General features: G+C 38.5%; 1 protein-coding gene and 1 pseudogene across 1 annotated transcript; both read left to right on the plus strand.

Moving 5' to 3' along the window:
• The first annotated feature begins 397 nt into the window (after positions 1–397).
• On the plus strand, positions 398–2,481 carry LOC145126800 (transcription factor bHLH35-like; annotated as a pseudogene).
• Positions 2,482–5,874: 3,393 nt separating this feature from the next.
• On the plus strand, positions 5,875–7,935 carry LOC145126162 (F-box/LRR-repeat protein At4g29420-like). The gene is made up of 2 exons (XM_079061564.1): positions 5,875–6,343; positions 6,708–7,935. The coding sequence occupies exons 1-2, from the start codon at positions 5,875–5,877 to the stop codon at positions 7,628–7,630; spliced, it is 1,392 nt and encodes a 463-aa protein (XP_078917690.1). The 3' UTR covers positions 7,631–7,935.
• The last annotated feature ends 13,163 nt before the right edge of the window (positions 7,936–21,098 follow it).

Genomic DNA, 21,098 nt, shown 5'->3' on the forward strand with positions numbered 1-21,098 from the left:
CAACCAAATTGCGGTTCGCCCATAACCATTTGTTCTACCAGTTATTCCTAGGGGCCTTCTGGTTTATGATGAACGCATGCACACCCCGCCATTGAGAGAACGTGTGTACGTCATATTGAGTATAGGAGTTGAAGAAGTACTTGAAAGCCTAGAATTGAGGGAGCATGCCCAAATCCCGGAAGGCCATCTCGAAACCAACTATCTTGTTCAGAGCGTTAGGGGTCAGATCTTCAACAGATAAGCCATACTGACGTATGATCTCATAAAAAAGTCGGTAAATTGGTAGCCAGAGATTTTTACATATATATATATATATATATATATATATATATATATATATATATATATATATATATATATATATATATATATATATTGTCATAGGTCTCTGAGCTTAATGTCGTTGATAAATCACGTTGTCTGGGTAAGCCTAAGAATCACAGCAAAGAAAGAGCCGACGTTAGTCGTCGTCCTGGAGGGGGTCCCAGAACGAGACTCTGACAGTCTAGTCAGTAAGTGTATGAGAGATTTAGGGTTTTATCTAAGATAGATAGATAGATAGATAGATAGATAGATAGATAGATAGATAGATAGATAGATAGATAGAGAGAGAGAGAGAGAAAGAGAGATCCCTTCTTTCAGAGAAGAAGCGTTAGGGGTCAGATCTTCAACAGATAAGCCATACTGACGTATGATCTCATAAAAAAGTCGGTAAATTGGTCAATATCGGTCAAACTCGGGTAGGTGGTCCTAAGCGCTTCTTGGTGGTCCATGGCGCTTCTATGTAGGAATGTTTTAAAAAATTCAGATTTTCAAAATTTCAAATATTACACCAAAATTTACAAAATTACAAAATTTTAAATTTTTAAGTATTCAAATTTTCAAATATTATAAACAATTTTTCAAAATTTCAAAATTTTAAATTTTCAAATACTAATTTTCTTAGGATATATTAAGTTTTAAAATAGTTTTATTAGTAATTTAGGGTCCACGATTAATCCCCACCAAAACAATTAATCGTTTGACCCCAGTCAATCGCCGAGCTACCCCCGAACGATTTTTACATAATTGATATATATATATATATATATATATATATATATATATATATATATATATATATATATATATATATATATAGAGCTAGGTTCATTTGTTTAAACTAAGTATTGTGTTATCGTATGTATAAATGTGGGTCAATCAAAATTAAATAAAAAATTAAATAATTAAATAAATAAATAACGGTAATTTAGTCATTTGTTTAATAACTTCCAAAAATAATCCCTATAATCATGGTATCTCTCCAGTTTAAATCTCCTTCCCCTCTTTATCTAAAAACCGATTCTGATACCATGGTATCTCTCCAGTTTAAATCTCCTTCCCCTCTTTAGGGTCCACGATTAATCCCCACCAAAACATGGTATCTCTCCAGTTTAAATCTCCTTCCCCTCTTTAGGGTCCACGATTAATCCCCACCAAAACAATTAATCGTTTGACCCCAGTCAATCGCCACCCCCACCCTTGTCCCTCCACCCGTCATTTCCCCTTTATTCCAGTCTGCATCAAGTTCCGATTCCGGCTCGGAGTCGGACGACGAAGCTCAAGCTGCTCTCGAATTACAAACCCTAGAAACGGAGCTCTCGACAAGGAGCAGCGAAGCAGCGGCGCAGGTGAGTATAAAAACTATTGGGAGACCAATATGTTTCTCCAAACTGAAGAATTCGATAGGTAATCATACTGATTAACTAATCATATGATCTTCTCCTTTTCTCTTTGTTGTTTAAACCTGAATCCATCGTTTTCTTCTGCAATTTCTGAAATACAGTTGGGGCGGATTGGAGGAAACATTTTCCGGCTACTGTGATTCAAGTTCGCCGGACGGAACTCAGTCGTCGGCGGCCTCCAAGGGAGGATTATTCAAGAGGAGATAATGAATCTAGAGTCTCAAAAATCAGAATATGGGGTTTACGATTTTGACCAGGACACAGTGTTCATGTCAACGGAGAAATCAAAGAAGAAAAGGATTCAACAATCTCTAGATACAAGTGATTCAAGGGCCTTTCCGATTGAAATTATTGAAGTAAGTCAAAGTCTTGAACTGTTTTTACGTACTCTCATGATTTTATCTCAAATTGATGATTGTGTTAAACTGTAATTAATAGTTAAAAGTGTTATACGTGGGAGAGAAGATATCATTGGTGAGTTTTAAATGCAGGAAAAGAAGAGACACGATGGTCAAGATTTGTGAGGTTTTTGAATCTTTGAAGCTCAATGTTGTCACTGCCAACATCACTGCTTTTCCTGAGACCCTTTTCAAGACACTCTTCATTCAGGTTTGTACTAGAAATCATACACTTCGGTGGTGTGTTCTTGACTGAAAACGAAGAAAAGAAGGAATGCAGGGGTGATTTTTCTTTTGTATTAAATATTGATTGTGAATCGATGCAGAAAAGAATAGAGAATGGAAGAGTGTTTATGTAGATGATTCAATGGATGATATTGGTGAGATTCCAATTCTATTGGAATGGAATCACAAATTCCAATTCTATTGGAATGGAAAGACGAATTCCAATTCTGTTGGAATCACATATGTTGATGCTTGAAGAACAGACCACAAAATTGAAACGGACCACATTATTCTTTTAGAATGTATTAGTCGTTGTTAGATTTTGATGTTTTCTTTCCCGTTTTGATTGTTTTTTAGTTTTATTCCTTAACAATAAATGTAATTCTTAACAATTGTTACCCGTATTCTATAAGAAATAATGTGTTTTTTGTTTTTATTCTTCAATTGATTATTCAAGGATTTGTTATTCTACAAGAAGTTTTTAAATTCATGATCAAGAAATAGGTTCAAGAATATTTTTATTATTTATGGTTCAAGAATATTTTTATTTTTGAATATACTCATAAACATATTATGTCAGAATGTCCGAATTAAAAAAATTATAATACGTAAAATCGGATTTTTAAAATTAATAGAATCTATGATCCCTTAAAAATGCAATTTTCCTTTATTAAATCTATATTAATTGACTAAATTACCCTTGTAATTAATTAAAATGATATTTTCAATTATATTTTAATTCAATAATATATATTAATCACTTTCTTAAAATAAGTAAATTTGATTGGCCCACATTTATACATACAATAACACAATAATTACTTTGAATAGAATAATCTAGGCCTATATATATATATATATATATATATATATATATATAATGTTCTTATGTTTGATGTTTATGATTGACGAGCCTTGATATTAACATTTACCATATTAGTAAAGTTTAAAGTTTTAAACTTATGTTGGCGTGTCCAAATTTTCTCTACCGCTTTAACTTATAAATTCATAGTAGTCAAACAAATTGGTACCAACTATACTTGGTACGGTAGTGGTAGCAAAATTTTTGTACCAACTATAATTGGTACGATATATAGTTTAGTGAAAAAATGATTGGTACCGTACCAATTCCACCCTACTTTTAGGTGAAATCAAAAGGAAATTATGTCTAGCGGGCCTATCTTGACTAAATTGTGTATTATTTACTCTATCCCGCATTGAACACATACTAATAGACATATCCATGTTAGGACACTTTAATGGTCATATAGAAAATGGAGGTTGGAGATGACTACTTCACGACCGAAGGTACCATCATAGTAGTTCTTCTAGGTTTTTAAACTAATACACTACTATATGCATTTTGCATTCTATACCTGATCATATAACAATCACTCTTTCCAAACATAATCATATTCCACACTCAATATGTTATGTCATGAATGTTGTCAATTCTACCATATGAAAACAAAAACAAACATAACATTTATAGACAACTATAAATAATATGTGTGGGAATACATAACAAAATCATTTTTAATGAAATTATATTATTTCATAAGAATTTATCATCTGTTGATTATAGGTTAAGTTATCATGTTGCATCCCTAAATGACTGTTACCAATGGTAACTATTAACATGTTCTTTCACAATCTTTAACACCATGCAAAAAATCCTCGGTGTTACGATTTCATAATAGAGTTACACTCATGTCAATAATTGTAACTGTTTTGTTAAAGTTAGATTATGTATATGATAAATATATGCATAAGTTTTAACAAAAAATGGTTATATGATAGTACCCAATAAATTACAACTACTTTACACAAAATAACAACAAACTTACATTTATTTTTACTTAAAGTTAATTGATACAAAATAACAAAATATTAATATATATATATATATATATATATATATATATATATATATATATATATATATACAACAACAATTCTTATTCATTTCTAGTTTATTTATTCATAAACCAACATTGTCCATAACACTTATATTTCTAATTTATTTCCTCTAAAACAACTTTCAGTTATAAACTGATATAAACATGTGAAATTTGAAGGAAAAACCTAAAAACCACATCAAGACTTATATCATGTATAACAACAAGATGGAAATAATAAAAACTTATCGCCCACAAATAGTGAAGCTTTACTACTAGTGGTAGATGAGGGTATACATATAGCTGGAGAAAGGATATTATAAGGGTACATATTGTAGATGGGGCATACACGAATAAGGAGAGAGTACACAAAGAAAAGATCATGCATCGTAGAGGGTTATACTTGATTTGTTTCTGTTTTTGTGATAATGGAGATCAAGCGCAAATATATAACCTAATTTAGGTCGAGCGTAACCTTTTTGCCGACATGTCACCACTAAATAGTTTCGTACAAGTAATACCTAATGATAACATGTGGTAATCAAAATCTAATTTCTATAGAAAATTATTTTGTTGATCATTGTTATAACAAAAATTAACTTTTAGAGACACATTATCATTGATGTTAGTTTGAATTCAACGATTAAATATTTTTTATGGTAAATTTATGGCAAACCCTATAGTGACGACATATTTTTGTTAAAAATTCTAAATTTTCCATAGTTTTATGTGTCGTCTTTCAAGAACTATATTTCGCCAGTAAAAAGTACATTACTATAATGAGATATAGTCAACGCCAATGCCAAGTTTTTTTATAATAGCATGCATTAATGGGCATGTGAGTTTGATACAATCCATTAGAATCCAGTTATAACAAAAACATCCATAATGTAAAGAAAGGACATATTGCTCTTTTATAGGAACCTACTTTTTGGTAATGGCTTTAGAACCTAGCCGCATTAAACTAATCCATATCCTTAGATTTATGGAATAAAAATAAAAGTTCAAAATACTTGACAAAAATAATAAAAGATGATCAAATATCTTTTACCAAAGAGTTTATAGCGTAGCGGTATCAGAAGTCGACGAAAATGTGCCCTCAAAGGTTGAGGATTCTAGTCTTGCTGAAACAAAATGTATAGATTTAGGAATAAGGTAAAGGGTGCGTGTGTTTGACGTCATTAAAAAAAAACTGAATCGACTTGACTTTATTATTACTTTAAAAAACAAAAAAACAAATTTGCTAAGACTTTCATGAAAGGAAAATATCGCAACACTTAAGATTGTTAACCTTTGAGTTATATAAATCGAGTTGACTTTATGATACTTTAAAAAACAAAAAATAAATTTAGAAAGACTTTAAGAAAAGAAATATCAAAACATTTATTTCGTATAATGCTAAACCATCTTGGCAAAAAATAATGGACTCACTTTTTAAAATTAAAATCACAAAAGAAGAAAAAATAAAGTTAAAGAGTGTTTTTATGTAAATCGTAGTACCTAATGGGGCAATAATAAACACCAGTCAAACTATGAAGGGGTAAACATAAACTATACAGGCATAAATATCTACATCAACTCCCATCAACTCCAGTCTCCTTTGTAGTTCATTCACCGCTTGGCGCTTGCATGGACAACCTTCCTGCAACTCTAGTGTTCGAAATACTGAGTCGACTCAACGACTCGGCGGACGTTGCGCGCTGCAGAGCAGCATGGAAAACTTTTGATACTGTCTCTCCAGACCTTCCATGGATCAATCTCCAGTACTCATTAAAAAGGTACATCGAATTAAGGTGTAGGGGTTCAGATTCTTCTAGTTCTTCCTCATTACCTTCCCCTCTCAAGACAATTATCCTCCATCTTATATCGAACTCAAGATCTCTCGAATCGGTGCATATCAACGCCGAGAATCTGCCCCTAGACGTGTCTCACGCTGACGTTGAAGATTATGGCGATGATATGTACCTCACAGATGGGGCTTTCGTCAAGGAGTGGCTCCCTAGGGTTTCAGGAACATTGAAATCCCTTTCTATATCAGATTTTTGGGTCCATTCAGGTTGGCGTCGATCAGAAGTTTTACCCCTCGTCTCCGCATGCTGTAAGTTCATTATATGCTGAAATTGTTCATTTCTCTATTTGCTAGTGATGTTGTTGCTATATATTTTGTGAAATGATAAGATCCATGCCATTGATCTAATGTCCTATGACGGAAATCATGTATCTTTCAAGGATTCTTAATTTCACCTGGTGTTACTTATCAAATTATGGTTTATTAATTATAAATTTTTTGCCTTACTACATATGTTATTACTTACTTATTACTGTCTGGATATGGAGATGGTTTGTAAGGAACAACCCTCATGGGATAAATTAAAATGGATAAAATTGCTGTTCTATTTTAGTTATTTTCTCTATTGTTAGTACTTGAGTTTGCTTTAACTTGGTTGTTTTGGTTGATTCAGGTCACAATTTGCTTGAATTAGAGCTGAAGCATGCGTGGCTATCTGTTAAAAATATAAGTCCAATGCCAATGCTAACAAGTTTGACACTGGAGTTCATACGATTAGAAGACAAGAACCTAACCGAGTTGAACAAAAGCTTCCCTAATCTTCAAGTTCTTAACTTGATAGATGTTAAAGGACTTAAACGACCCATGATCCACCTTCTCAACCTTAAAACCTGTCAGTGGACCATAACCCATGCATCACCATGTTTAATTCTAATCACACCCAACCTCACCACACTCAGCCTCGAGTGTAGAAAGGTTGTTGCACTCTATATTGAAGCTCCTTTGTTGAGTAATTTCCATCTTGCCATTGACCATTTGGGCGCAGTCTCAGTTAAAAGTTTTGAAAATCTGAAATCATTATCCCTCAAGTCTTCTTATATTTGTTCCTTAATTCAAAAGTTCCCGCATTTTGAAACTATAGAAAATCTGACGTTGAATTCAGGAGATTTGGCTGTAGGGGCACTTGAACTTGATGATTCCAAATTTACCATAAAGAAAATGTTGACTTATTTCCGGACCGTGACTTCCTTATGTTTTAACACACGCGCTTGGTTGTCATTTGAGGCGCGTTATGAATCATTTGACCGGGTGTGTTTGGACGGGAGGTTAGGATTGACAACCTTTCGTGGGTATCTGTTGAGGGTTGACCCTGCATTGACTTTCTCCTTGGTTGCTTGTGTGTTAGACCAATGCAAAAACTTGGTAGATGTTTCTTTACTCATCCATCGTGATCATGTTGCTGCTCATGTATCGAGACTTTTTATGGATTGGTGCGTGGCTCGGTGGCCTAGGCTGAAATGGAGATGGGGGGCGTGGGAGGAAGGAACCGAAGATACATGGATAACCAATGGTATACCCAATGCACAAATCAATTAAAAAGCAGTTGGGGAAGGCTTGGATATTCTTTACATAATGATACAAAGATTGTGAAAATATATACAGGAAGTAGAAGAATTGATCAAATATACATCTATTAAGGGGTAGGAAAGCAATGGATGGTTTCCGAAGTCATTCTGATCGGAAAGCTTGATATGGGTACTGAATGAAGTGAAAGAGGCTTCAGCAGGAGCTATGGTCTCCATATAAGTGTTTTTATTGAGTTTAAGTTTTTATATAAAAAGCTTGTATGGTGTTGCGTCTTTTAGAATGATGTTGCTTGTTATGGTATTATGCTTATATAGATAGGGTTTAAATATAATGTTATGAATAGGATGCGGATGTTTATGCTTATGCAGATGTGTATGGTTTTGTTAAATGGTACTATTATGTCTAAACATTTTCTCATATTTGGCATTTCGTAGCATTTCATTTGACGTCTATTTCTAAACGAAAAGATGCAATGAATTTGTTATGTAGTTTCTTCTAATGCGGGGTTTTCCTTTTTTCATTATCATCAGCATTATTTAGAAAAAAAAGCACATCGGCTTAAAATAAATACAACTTTTTATGGTGAATTTTTAATGTCAAATTACTTTTTTTGTTTATTCGGAATCGTATATAGAACTTATGAAAATTCAAATTTGTTTCACTATGTAACGTCACAGAAAAATATAAGTACCAAAAAGTTTATTTTTAAATTTATAAAACCGGAATTCCCAAAATATCATCATATAAACCCAAATAAAACAATTGTATCAATCACTATTTATTATCAGAGTAAATCAAAAAAATGCAGAAAGAGGTGGTGTGCTCTGAAATCATCCCGAGCTCTTCCAATTGAAAATCGAAGTACCTAAAACATAAATTGAAAACCGTAAACGTAAAGTTTAGTGAGTTTCCCAATATACCACATACCATATATATATATATATATATATATATATATATATATATATATATATATATATATATATATATATATATATATAAAACACATAACGGGCCCCGCCCTAACTCGCAAAATGGGCCCCGCCCAATGAGTATCACGGGCCCCGCCCTAACTCGCATAACGGGCCCCACCCAATGAGTATAACGGGCTCCGCCCAAACTCGCATAACGGGGCTCCGCCCACATACAAATCATATATACATAGCCAGATACTAGCATACAGAATAACCATTGGGCCCCGCCCAGTAAACATACAAGCACATACACATGCAAGAGTCACGCAGACATCTAGCACCCTACATAACATAACAAACCATGGGCCGGCATTGGTGCCTTCGACCCACTAAACACAGTGAGAAAACTCACCTCGCACCGTCGAATCACACTGATAATCCTGGTTGTTGGTCCGATAAATCCCTGAGCTATCAATATCAAATAACATTCAATTAATATTTGGATTCTCATCCAAACCATCAGACCATAATTAGGGTAAATGACCAATTTACCCCTTACCTAGTTTAGACCAAGACTTTAGCCCAAACCTAATAATCCAAAAGGCCTTAATACCAAATTAGCCACCCAAGGCCCAATTCATGGCCCAATTTTCCGAATTTGGCCCAAATGTCATTGTAGGTCTTCTCAAATAATTATCAGCCCAAAACTTGATGGCCCAACAGGGCCCCAAATGTGACAACCCGAAATTTCTATCTTGTATAACCATTCAATTCAATCAAAGTCAGACTTGTTTTTGCTATCTTTTAGCATTGTTTAGGGTCTGTTTGAGTGTTCTAAGCCTAGTGCATTCAAGGATTGGGTGTTAGGAAGTATCTACCAGAGTTCATTGTGCAGTTTTCAAGCCGGAAAACTCCATCATGTGGAGTTTACGGCCGTCAACTAGGGTTCACGGGCGCAAACCCTTGCTTGGCCGTGAACTAGCTCCCTAAGTATGATATTCCTTCACTTTTTCATCATTTCTCACAATCCCAACTGAAGAACACTCATTTCTCTCTCAAGTATCATCAAGAAACACTTATAAATTTGTCGGGATTTAGAAGTGTTCTTGATCATACTTGAGAGAGAAATGAGTGTTCTTGAGTTGGGATTGTGAGAAATGATGAAAAAGTGAAGGACTATCATACTTACGGAGCTAGTTCACGGCCAAGCAATAGTTTGTGGCCGTGAACCCTAGTTTACGGCCGTAAACTCCACATGATGGAGTTTTCCGGCTTGAATACTGCACAATGAACTCTAGTAGATACTTCCCAACACCCAATCCTTGAATGTACTAGGCTTAGAACACTCAATCAAACCCTAAACAATGCTAAAAGATAGCAGAAACAAGTCTGACTTTGATTGAATTGAATGGCCGTACAAGATAGAAATTTCGGACATCATCCCCCCGTTAGAGAGAATTTCATACCAAAATTATAGTTTAAGCAATTACAAATAACTAAGTAAAAAGATGAGGATATTTCAGTTTCATTTCATCCTCGCGCTCCCAAGTGAATTCGGGTCCTTGCTTGGCATTCCAGTGAACCTTCACTATCGGGATACGGCTTTTCTTCGTCTGCTTGACCTCTCGGTCCATGATCTCTACTGGTTCTTCCACGAAGTTGATTCTCTCGTTGATCTCGATCTCGTCGAGTGGGATTACAAGAGTCTCATCGGACAGACACCTTTTCAAGTTCGATACGTGGAAAGTAGGGTGTACGTTACTAAGTTCGTGAGGTAGTTTGAGTTTGTAAGCTATAAGGCCGATTCTAGCGAGAGTCTCGAAAGGCCCTACGTATCTTGGATTCAGCTTTCCATGCTTTCCGAAGCATATCAAGCCCTTCTAGGGTGAGACCTTCAATAGAACACGGTCACCAACCTGGAATTCCAAAGGTTTCCTTCTCTTATCTGTGTAGATTTTCTGTCGGTCTCTAGAGGCTTTCAACCGTTCACGAATCTGAACGATCTTCTCTGTCGTTTCCTGAATGATATCAGGACCTGTGAGAGTGCTGCCAGGAACGCGTCCTTTAGCTAACTATGTGTCACCCACCTCAGCCCAGCACAGAGGGGATCTGTACTTCCGGCCATAGAGGGCTTCAAATGGAGCAGCCTTTATGCTCGTGTGATAACTATTATTGTAGGAGAACTCGACAAGGGGTAGATGAATATCCCATGCCTTTCCAAAGTCAATCACACAGGCTCGCAACATATCTTCCAAAGTTTGAATAGTCCTCTCACTTTCTCCGTCGGTTTGCGGATGGTAGGCTGTACTCATGTCCAGCCTAATTCCTAGGGAACCTTGTAGCGATTTCCAGAACCTTGAAGTGAATCTACTATCTCTGTCAGAGATAATGGATATGGGAACACCATGCAGTCGTACGATCTCCCTAATGTAGGTTCTTGTTAGTTTATCTATCTTGTCAGTTTCTTTGATAGGCAGGAAGTGCGCGGACTTGGTTAACCTGTCTACGATCACCCATATGGTATCAAGACCACCCGTCATCTTGGGTAACTTGGTTATGAAGTCCATCGTGATCCGCTCCCACTTCCATTCAGGTATCTACGGTTGCTATAGTAAACCTGAGGATTTTTGCTATTCGACCTTAACCTTGGCGCAAGTAAGGCACTTACTCACGAAGGTAGCAATCTCTGCTTTCTGCTTTCATGTTAGGCCACCAGTTTCTGAAACCACCGTGCTTCGGTGTCCAGATCCGATCCATGAGATATAATGCTCTGCCACCCTTGACTTCCAAGTTTTTTTCCATCCCTCTCAAGGATTCACCCGCCACATTTGCAGGTTTCAAGGCTTCAAGTTGAGCCTCCTTAATTTGTGTGGACAAGTGTGAATTGATAGTCATAGTCAATGATTTGACTCTACGACCAGAGTATTCTTTCTGGCTTAGGGTATCAACTACTACGTTGGCTTTACCGGGATGATAATGAATTTCGCATTCGTAGTCATGTAACACCCCAAATTCCAGAGGTGCTATTGAAGGACTTAAAGTGTAAATTAAGGAAAGGGACTCGACGAGTAGGCATGCTTACTCGCCGAGTCGGAGCGGGATTCTGTCGCGGGTTAAGTGACCAACTCGCCGAGTCGGCGGTTTGGACTCAACGAGTTGGTGCTGAAGAGGAAAACCCTAATCCCGGGGGTTGTGCCCTATATAAAGCACATTATAACCCACCCACAGCCTCTTTGCTACCCTTTTGAGATCCAAAAACCCTAATTTTCATGTGAGACTTCATTGTTGAGGAGATTGGAGCTTGGAAGAGGAATTTGGTGGAAGGAGCTTGAGAAATTAGAGGCTAGCATCAAGGGGCTTGTGTAGATCTGGAATCTACATCAGTTTGGGCACATCTCAGAGGTAAGGAACCATTATATTAAGTTATTTCCTTTTTGGTTCATCCTTGGTGGTTGATTTGGAGTTTCTTAGCTTGTTTGAGATCTATTTCGGGTTTGGAGTTTAGATCTGAGGTTGCTACTCCAGATCTAGGCTTATGATGGTCCAAAATGTCATAAAGCTTCTGTTTAAGAGTTGTTGGTGAAGCCCCCCTAGTCCTTAACCCTAGCCCTAGTGTGTTTTGGGCCTATATCTCCTTGGTTTCACGTAAAGTTTGCAACTTTATGTGAGGGTTAGACTGTAGAAGAGTGGATCTATGGACTGGAGCCCCTGCATGGCTCGAAAAGCCACTGTATGGATTAAGAACTGGAGAGACTCGGCGAGTCACATGAGTGTACTCGACGACTTGTATGAACATGTGCATGGACTCGGCGAGTTGGAAGAACAACTCGACGAGTCTGTTGAAGATTGCCTTGGACTCGGCGAGTCTGTTCTTGGACTCGGCGAGTCTGGTCGCGGAACCCTAACCTCTTCTGGTTAAGCCTCGAATCGGTGAGTCGAGGGGCGACTCTGTGAGTTGAGCAGGATGGGACTCGGAGATCGTTGGACTCGACGAGTCTTGGGGCGACTCTGCGAGTTGAGTCGTGTTATGGGAGTTTCTGAGTATAGGAACTCGACGAGTCGACGGGTTGACTCGGCGAGTAGATTCAACCAGGAAGGTTGACTTTGACTGAGGACTTTGACTTTGACCAAGAGTTGACCAGTTTGACTTCCAAGGGTATTTTGGTAATTTTGGTATTTATGGAATTGGTTCTTTGGTAGTGTTATGTGGTGAAGTTCGTGTCGGTGGTCGGAGCAGCTTCGTCTTATCTCCTCAGTCGGCAATTGCAGGTGAGTTATCCTCACAATATCGACAGGGTCTACGGCACCAAGGTCGGCCCTTTATCGGATGGAAATCCGGGTATTGTTTGTTATGTTATTGCTTTGCTAGATCTGCATCCTGGTATTTACGATGGTGTTATCTTAGTGACTTGGTTGAGGTCAGTACCCAGTATATAGGGTAATGTTATGCTAGTGACCGGTTAGGTCGGAATCCTGGTTAGGATGTTGATATGCTATATGATCTGTTAGACTGTTTGTCTGGTTAAGGATTTGTTATGTGATTAATTCTTTATGTGCACATGGTTGTTTGACGGGGGTTGGGTTGAGGCGGGTCCTGCTTTGTGCTGTAGGCCAACATACCCAGGGCGGACCGGATATTCCGAAGGCCCAGCTAGCGGTCCGGATAGGCTGAAGGCCCCAAGAGGGCGGGCCAAACGTACCGAGGTTCAGAGAGTGGACCAGGCCGACTGAAGGCCCGGTGTGGGCGGACCAGTCATACTGTAGACTCAGAGAGTGGACCAGGTGGATTGAAGGCCCAGTGCGGGCGGACCAATCACACTGTAGACTCGATGTACATAGCTGGACTCGGAGGGTGGACCAGGTGGACTGAAGGCCCGGTGCGGGCGGACCAGTCACACAGTAGACCCGATGTGCATTGTTGTTCTATTTGTGATATGTTACGAGTATGTTTATGTGTGGTTGGTATTTTGGAGGTAACTCACTAAGCTTTCGGGCTTACAGTTCAGTGTATTGTTTCAGGTACTTCAGGAGATCGTGGCAAGGCGAAGGCGTGATCGTACCGCTCCTCATGTTTTATGATTTATGTGATATGGTTCTGGGGGATACTCTGATGTTTAAACTATTTTGAAAACAAGATGTATGAACTTAATGGTTTTTGAATGAAATAAAATGTTTTAATTTGGCTCAAATTTTATGGGTGTTACAAGTCATTGAGTAGCTCGACCCACCATCGTTGTCTCATATTTAGCTCCTTCTGGTTGAATATATGTTGAAGGCTCTTGTGGTCTGTAAAGATAGTGCTTTTTGTACCATACAGGTAGTGTCTCCAGATCTTCAGAGCAAATACCACTGCTCCTAACTCAAGATCATGTGTGGTGTAGTTGACTTCGTGTGTCTTTAGCTGTCTTGAGGCATATGTGATGACCTTACCTCGTTGCATAACAACACAACCGAGTCCTTGGTTGGATGCATCGCAATAAACCACAAAATCTTCTATTCCTTCTGGGAGGGATAGTATCGGTGCGCTGCATAAGGCTCGCTTTAGCGTTTGGAACGCTTTCTCTTGTTTCTCTTCCTAGTCAAAGGCCACGCCCTTCAGGGTCAATGTTGTAAGCGGTTTTGCGATCCTAGAGAAGTTCTGAATGAACCTACAATAGTAGCCAGCGAGGCCTAGAAATTGACGAATTTATGTAGGCGTCTTCGGTGCTGACCAGTTCTCAATGGCCTTTAATTTAGAAGGGTCCACATGAATTCCCTCTTCACTAACAACGTGACCCAAAAATTCGACTCTTCGAATCCAAAACTCGCATTTAGAGAACTTCGCGTAGAGCTTCTCTGATCGTAATGTTTCTAAGACTTGACGTAGATGTTGATTATGATCCTCCTTACTTTGAGAGTAGATAAGTATGTCATCGATGAACACAATGAAGAAATGATCTAAGTAAGGACTGCACACCCTATTCATTAAGTCCATGAATACTGCGGGCGCATTAGTCAATCCGAATGGCATCACTACAAACTCGTAGTGTCCATAATGAGTTCGGAAGGCTATCTTGGGAACATCTTCCTCTAACACTCGTAACTGGTGATACCTGAATCTCAGATCTATCTTTGAAAAGTAATTTGCCCCTTGCAGTTGGTCGAACAAATCGTCTATGCGCGGTAGAGGGTAACGATTCTTGACGGTTAGTTTGTTTATTTCTCTGTAGTCAATGCACATATGGAACGATCCGTCTTTCTTCTTCACGAACAAGACTGGTGCTCCCCAGGGTAAGAAGCTTGGTCTAATAAATCCCTTGCTGAGCAGTTCGTTAAGTTGACCGGATAGCTCCTGCATCTCAGTTGGTGCTAGACGATAGGACGATTTGGCTACTGGGGTAGCCCTTGGAACTAAGTCGATTCTGAACTCAACTTGACGCTGTGGTGGTAATCCTGGTAGTTCTTCTGGAAAGATGTCGGGAAATTCGCGTACTTCTGGGATGTTCTTTATGTCTTTAGTCTCTTGGCTCATATCAACAACATGAGCTAGGAATGCGTTACATTCCTTTCGTAAGTACTTCTGGGCTTGTATACTCGAGATGATACGAAGGTTCGTGCCGGGTTTGTCACCATAGATAATTAGAGTTTTGCTAGACGGCAGATTAAGGCGAACGGCCTTTTCATAACACATGATGTTAGCACGATGAAGACTCAACCAATCAATGCCGATAATGACGTCAAAACTTTTAATTGAGACCGACATGAGGTCGATTGGAAATGAATGGCTATCTAGAGTTAGAGTACATCCTATGTATATACTGCTAGTGCTCTCAGTCTTTCCGTTAGCCATTTCTACAGTGAACAGTTCTTTAAGTGCACGTAGTTTTTGTTTAAGTAGGTGAGCAAATTTTTGGTTTACGAAACTCCTCTCCGCTCCACTATCAAATAGTATGCATGCATATGAGTTATCGGGAAGAAACGTACCAGTGACCACTGTAGGGTCGGCTACCGCTTCCTCGTGGCCTATACCCAAAACCCTTCCCACTCCGCCAGCATTCCTTGCCTTCGGGAAGTTTCTTTTGTAGTGACCCACCTCGCCACATCCGTAGCAAGCCTGACCCACACCAACGCCGGGGACTTGGGTGATTGGCCTAGCCGGAGACTTGCAGAAACGGGCAGTGTACCCCTTCCTGTTGCAATTAACGCACTGTATTTCCCGGCAGGGTCCGTTGTGGTGGAAGCTGCACTTGTTGCACTTGGGCAAGCTCCCAGCATACTGCTTCATCGATGCAGTAGCAATAGGTGTTATCGCAGCATGAACAACCACGACCTACTGGCTTTTGGCATAGTTCTGCGTCGCGTTCTTCTTCTTGTTATCCCAGAACTTCCGCTTGTTTTCAGTGGCTTTGGAGGGTTCTGGGATGGCCAGGGTTGTTGTCGTTGTCGGGGTACGAAATCCATGGTCGATAAGTCGTTGTGCCAGTCACTTGGCACTATCGAAGGTAGTGGGGTTTGAAGTTAAGACATTCCCCTGAAATGGAGGCACCAGCCCCCTGATATACCTCTAGACTTTTGTTTCCCTCAGTAGGGACCATTCCTGGACATAGTGCCACCAGATCATTGAATCTGGCAGTGTAGGCCACTATGTCGGAGCACTTCATGGTTAGGCTCCAGAGTTCCTGTTCAAGTTTCTGAATTTCGCCCCTCGGGCAGTACTCCTCGATCATGAGCTCCTTCAGAGCTTCCCAGCCCATAGCATTAGCCACTATTAGAGTTAGTGACTTGACATGGCTATTCCACCATGTCAGGGCTCGGTCCGCGAAGGTGCAGGCAGCAAATTTAACTTTGCTTCCTTCCTGACAGGAACATATCTTAAAGATCGATTATGTTTTCTCGAACCATTACGAGAGGGCAATGATTCCGCCAGTCCCGTTGAAGTACCTAGGCTTGCAGTTAATGAAGTCCTTATACGAGCACTCTCTAGAGCGCATTGGAACATCACCTTGAGTGGAATGTATTGTTGTTCCACTTCCGCTAGTACCACTAGCACTGAACTTTGCTAAGGCTGTCGAAACAGCTGCAACCACTGCAGCTTGGATTGCTGTCGGATTGTATTGTGGAGGAGGTGGTTGAGTATGAGTTATCGGAGGATTGCGTCTAGGTGTTCGGCGCGGAGGCATCTTTCAACTAAAAGTTTACAAAGATGCAGATGATAGTAAGAATCAATTGTGAGTATAATGGGAGTGGTCCATGGACTAAATCGCCATAGCCCAACAAAAAAAATGAGAGTAAGATTGATATAGAGATCTAACAGTAGGAGCATGTAAGCACTTTGATAAAGATTTCCCGAAAGATTAGATGTCTGTCAATAATATTGGCATTAATGATGTAATAAGTGTTGGATATAGTGTCTAAGTCCATAACTATATTTGGTATGTACTTGACCCGACCCGGCATGGTCCATTTGGGTTGCACTTCACCCGAACAATTTATGGATAATCGTTTGAGAATAGTATAAGTTATGATTTATTAATATATTATAAGTCCTAATATATTAATATAAAATCATATTATTTAATTAGTGTTGATCTATAATTAATTTAGAATTAATTTAGAGATCAAAAGTATGACTAATTAAATATGGGCTCTTGTATTTATATAGTGTGGGCTAATGCTTATTTGGAATGGGCTAGGCTTGCATGGAAAGTCCATGGATACTCCATGGAGCTTTAACCCATGGATCTCATGGAAATGAAAAGTCATGGGTATTAGGGTTTACATGGATGTAACCCTAATCCACCACACTATATAAAGGAGGCTTTGGTTCTTGAAATTACACTAGTTGATGTGTGTAAACTAAGAGGGCCGATTTCAAGAAGTTTGTGACTATTCTCTCAAGTTTCCAAGTTTGTGGTGATTTGTGACTTCCATTTGAGGCATCCACATTATTGGTGTTAGGCTCTCAAACTCCAAGCAATCAACTACTACTACAAGGTAAGTAATTCTACTAGGTTTATTTGATTCAAGTACCCCATGCCATGCTAGTTAGGATAAGAACCTTGGAAAAATAATTATTTGCATGTATCTTAGTCAAACATAGATCCAAGGTTTCTAGGGTTGCATGTACACCATAGGAGTGTTAGAATGCTCAAAACCCATCAATAAGTTCGGAAAAATGACCTAAAAGTAGGTCTTACATCAAACCAGAATAAGAAAATTTTGACATCATAGAGACCTAGCAACAGTACTAGAAAGACAGGAATATTTACAGGGAAAAGTGCTACATAGAGCATAGATAAGAATTCTATTACCTAAACCAAAAGAAAGTACGAGTAGAGCGTCTTCTACCGGCGATGGGTACCCCTCGAGTGAACCCTCAAGCCTGCCAGGTAATTCTTGCTGCAGAGCCTCATTGTCTCTCATAGATCTCCCATGAGCATCTTCAAGATGGAAAATGCGGACGGTATTAACTCCCACATTGGCATCAACTTCCATGATTCGGTTGATGGCTGCCTACCCTGCTCTTCATTTCAAGCAACCCTGCGGACCAGAATAGGCAGGACTCTGTCTGCTGAGCCTCCCTCGCTCAGGTTGTAGAAGCTTCTGTCTCCGTTGTATGGTATGGGTTGACCCTGTTCTTGACTCCATCTACCCAAGTTTTCTGCCCACAGAGGCGTCGGGCCTTGAAAAGCCGGACGAGGGTTAGGATTTGGGATTGGAGCTACCAGGGGTAGATCATTGACTTCTGGCTCGGAGTCAGAATCCTCCGGGAAGTTCTCTATGAAGTCATCATCCAATGGGATTTCGTGATTCTCTTCTAGCTCTGCATCGAGCCATCCACCATTACCTTGGTTGGGGAAGTACGGGTCGTCAGGGAGATTGAATCCAGCCATGTTATCTAAGTGAGAAAATGGATGAAAGAGGTAGTTAATAGACGTACTACTTAAGATAATTATAGGATGATCTTTATCAGTTACATCAATACTTGCGTAGTGCATACCAGTCATATGTAACCAAAACAGGATAGACTTTCAAATAAGTGACCCTAACTCCAAGTCCACAACCAAACAAGGAACAGGAAGTAAAGCAAAGATCACAGATTCTAAGTCTATGACACCTTAGTCACCTATAACCTTAACGTATCCACTCAGCAACTATTGATATACTAATAAAGACCTTTTTAGTTTGCACATAAGTAATTATAGTAACACAAAATACTCCTATAGTATTTTAGGTTTATGTTTTGTTCTAAAGTTTTCATTGTAGTAGTGTTGGTAAGTTTTTTGACTTGCTGCAACACCACAACCGTTCCTAGGCACATGCTAATCACTTCTCGGAAATATATAGTTGATCAGGCTATATCACTCCCAGATCTGATTATATGTCCCCAAGCCTGCTTGTGCTGTCCAACAACCGCAATACTTTTATTATGTCCTAGTATGACACTGATTTTAGTATGAATGCAGGTATGTATACTTTGGTTAAATATTTTAATATTTAAAAGTGTAAAATCTTGGTCAGAGTATTTTAATCCCAATGTGTTTATAGTTGTATATCTTTTATGGGTTGATATACTCAATTCACTATAAACAAAGCTCTGATACCAATCTGTCGCACCCCCAAACCAGAACGGAGGAAACGTTCGGGGGCGGAGGACGTCATGTACAGTATCATATCAATGCATAATAGTAAACAAGCAACAACATCATCCATTGCATTAATAGTATAATTTAATATAAGTGTGTTCTGTTTATAGTTTATAAGACAACAAAATAAGAATCAAAATAAAAGACGAGTCTTAAATGAGCTCCGTCTTCTCAAAACCTGGTCCAGTGTACCTGTCTACTGGTGACCTGAGAATACAAGTTATTTTGAAAGAGTAGATCATCATTAAAGCTGGTGAGTTCATAAGTATTTTAGTGTCATTGTTTTGTATGAAAGTGTTTGTAAATGTTTGTTGTAGATGTTTGTAAGTGTTTCTTCCATTTGTTGGTTGATACCTTGCTTAATCTAGTGAAACCCTATGATTTCATCCGTGAAATCATCTCTTTTGGTTAGATCTTCAAGAACACCAAGAACACACACATTAGTTCTTTGGACCGTGAACACCCCCTTCAAGCTTCAAAATGTTAAGTATCCTTTCCATATACTAGTTATTCTTTAGAAGCTCTTGAATCCCCATGAATCAAACACCTTTTAAGCATGATCTTAAAGAGTTCACGGCCGGGAACCCTTCATATGGCCGTAAACCCTTTAAGTGATCATGATAGGGCCATAAAACCTTCTTAGACCAAGCTTGGGCCGTGAACACTTCAAGTGTTCTTGGCCGTGAACACTCTTAAGGCCGTGAACACATCCTTGTGTGGCCATAAACTCCATTCAATCAATCATATGTGATTGAAACACTTCATTGCAAGTGTTTCCTAGTACCTAAGGTTGTTCCCTTACACGATTAGTTGTTATATACACTAATTATATACATATATGTGTCATTATATGCTTAATAGGATCCGGTTGTGCTCGAGACTTCACTTGACACTTACCATCCTATATCGATCTTACATTCGTATCACTCACTGCAGGTGAGTTCATACCCCTTAACTTATCTTTTAAATTCTTTTATGGGGGGATACAAGTAGAAACATTATAGTTATTATATCAATCACATGTGATTAATAACTATCAAACAAGTGGATTTCTTATACTTCAAACTGTTTTATCAAGCAAACTATTTCAAAACATTTTATAAACTGACATCAAGTCATCAATAGCCATTCAAATGGTTAAAACTCTTTTATATGCTAAACTCTTTATTAAACTCTTTTAAAACTTATATATTGTCAAAATCATGTCTATATAGATATAGTTATATAAATAAGGTTGAAAGGGCTTAGGACTGATAACTCACTTTATTTCCTGTTCCTTGTTTGGTTGTGGACTTAGGGTATTCGGTTGTTTGTCCGAGTGTCATTTGAATCTTAGTTATATATTATGTATATGTGTATAGATATAAAAGTTCTTACATCAGTTCAACACCTTTGGGTAGCAAAGGTGGACAAACATACTCAGTCATTCAAACAACTTTACTAGTAAACTATAATAGGTCTAGTTTAGAGAATTACTACTCACTATTTCTAGAACAATGAAACATACATGAGTCAGTTCAAACATACTATAATGAGAAACGGAAATAACATACTATAATGAGAAACAGGGAGGAACATACTATACACTAGAACAGAGAGAACATACAATACACTAGAACATACTATACAAACATAAGAATACTATAACATTAATGTGAGCCACTACTTCATGGCATGGAAATATACTGTTGTGTCATGTTTTGTAACCAGAGTCTCCTGGAGGGAGAGCGTGAGTTTGTGTATAGATCTATACGGGATTGACCATCCTACACCTTGCTGCTAGCTACAGTGGGATCTGCAGGTCTACGGGTGACGAATGTCATACCATTTCGACGTCTCCGAACGTCGTGTTTTACTAGTCAATCAAGTATGGGTACAATCATATCACATTTTACCTTAATTAAACAATTGGCTTAAGGTAGTTAGTACATCGTTAGT

Source organism: Lactuca virosa, chromosome 7 (assembly GCF_052849685.1).
Source record: "Lactuca virosa cultivar CGN04683 chromosome 7, Lactuca_virosa_CGN04683_v6, whole genome shotgun sequence".
Lineage (NCBI taxonomy): Eukaryota > Viridiplantae > Streptophyta > Magnoliopsida > Asterales > Asteraceae > Lactuca > Lactuca virosa.

Excerpts from the sequence above, each read along its gene's own strand:
- LOC145126162 (XM_079061564.1), top strand. The coding sequence starts at position 5,875 with ATGGACAACCTTCCTGCAACTCTAGTGTTCGAAATACTGAGTCGACTC. Across the intron at positions 6,344-6,707 it reads ACCCCTCGTCTCCGCATGCT|GTCACAATTTGCTTGAATTA; the intron begins GTAAGTTCATTA and ends TGGTTGATTCAG.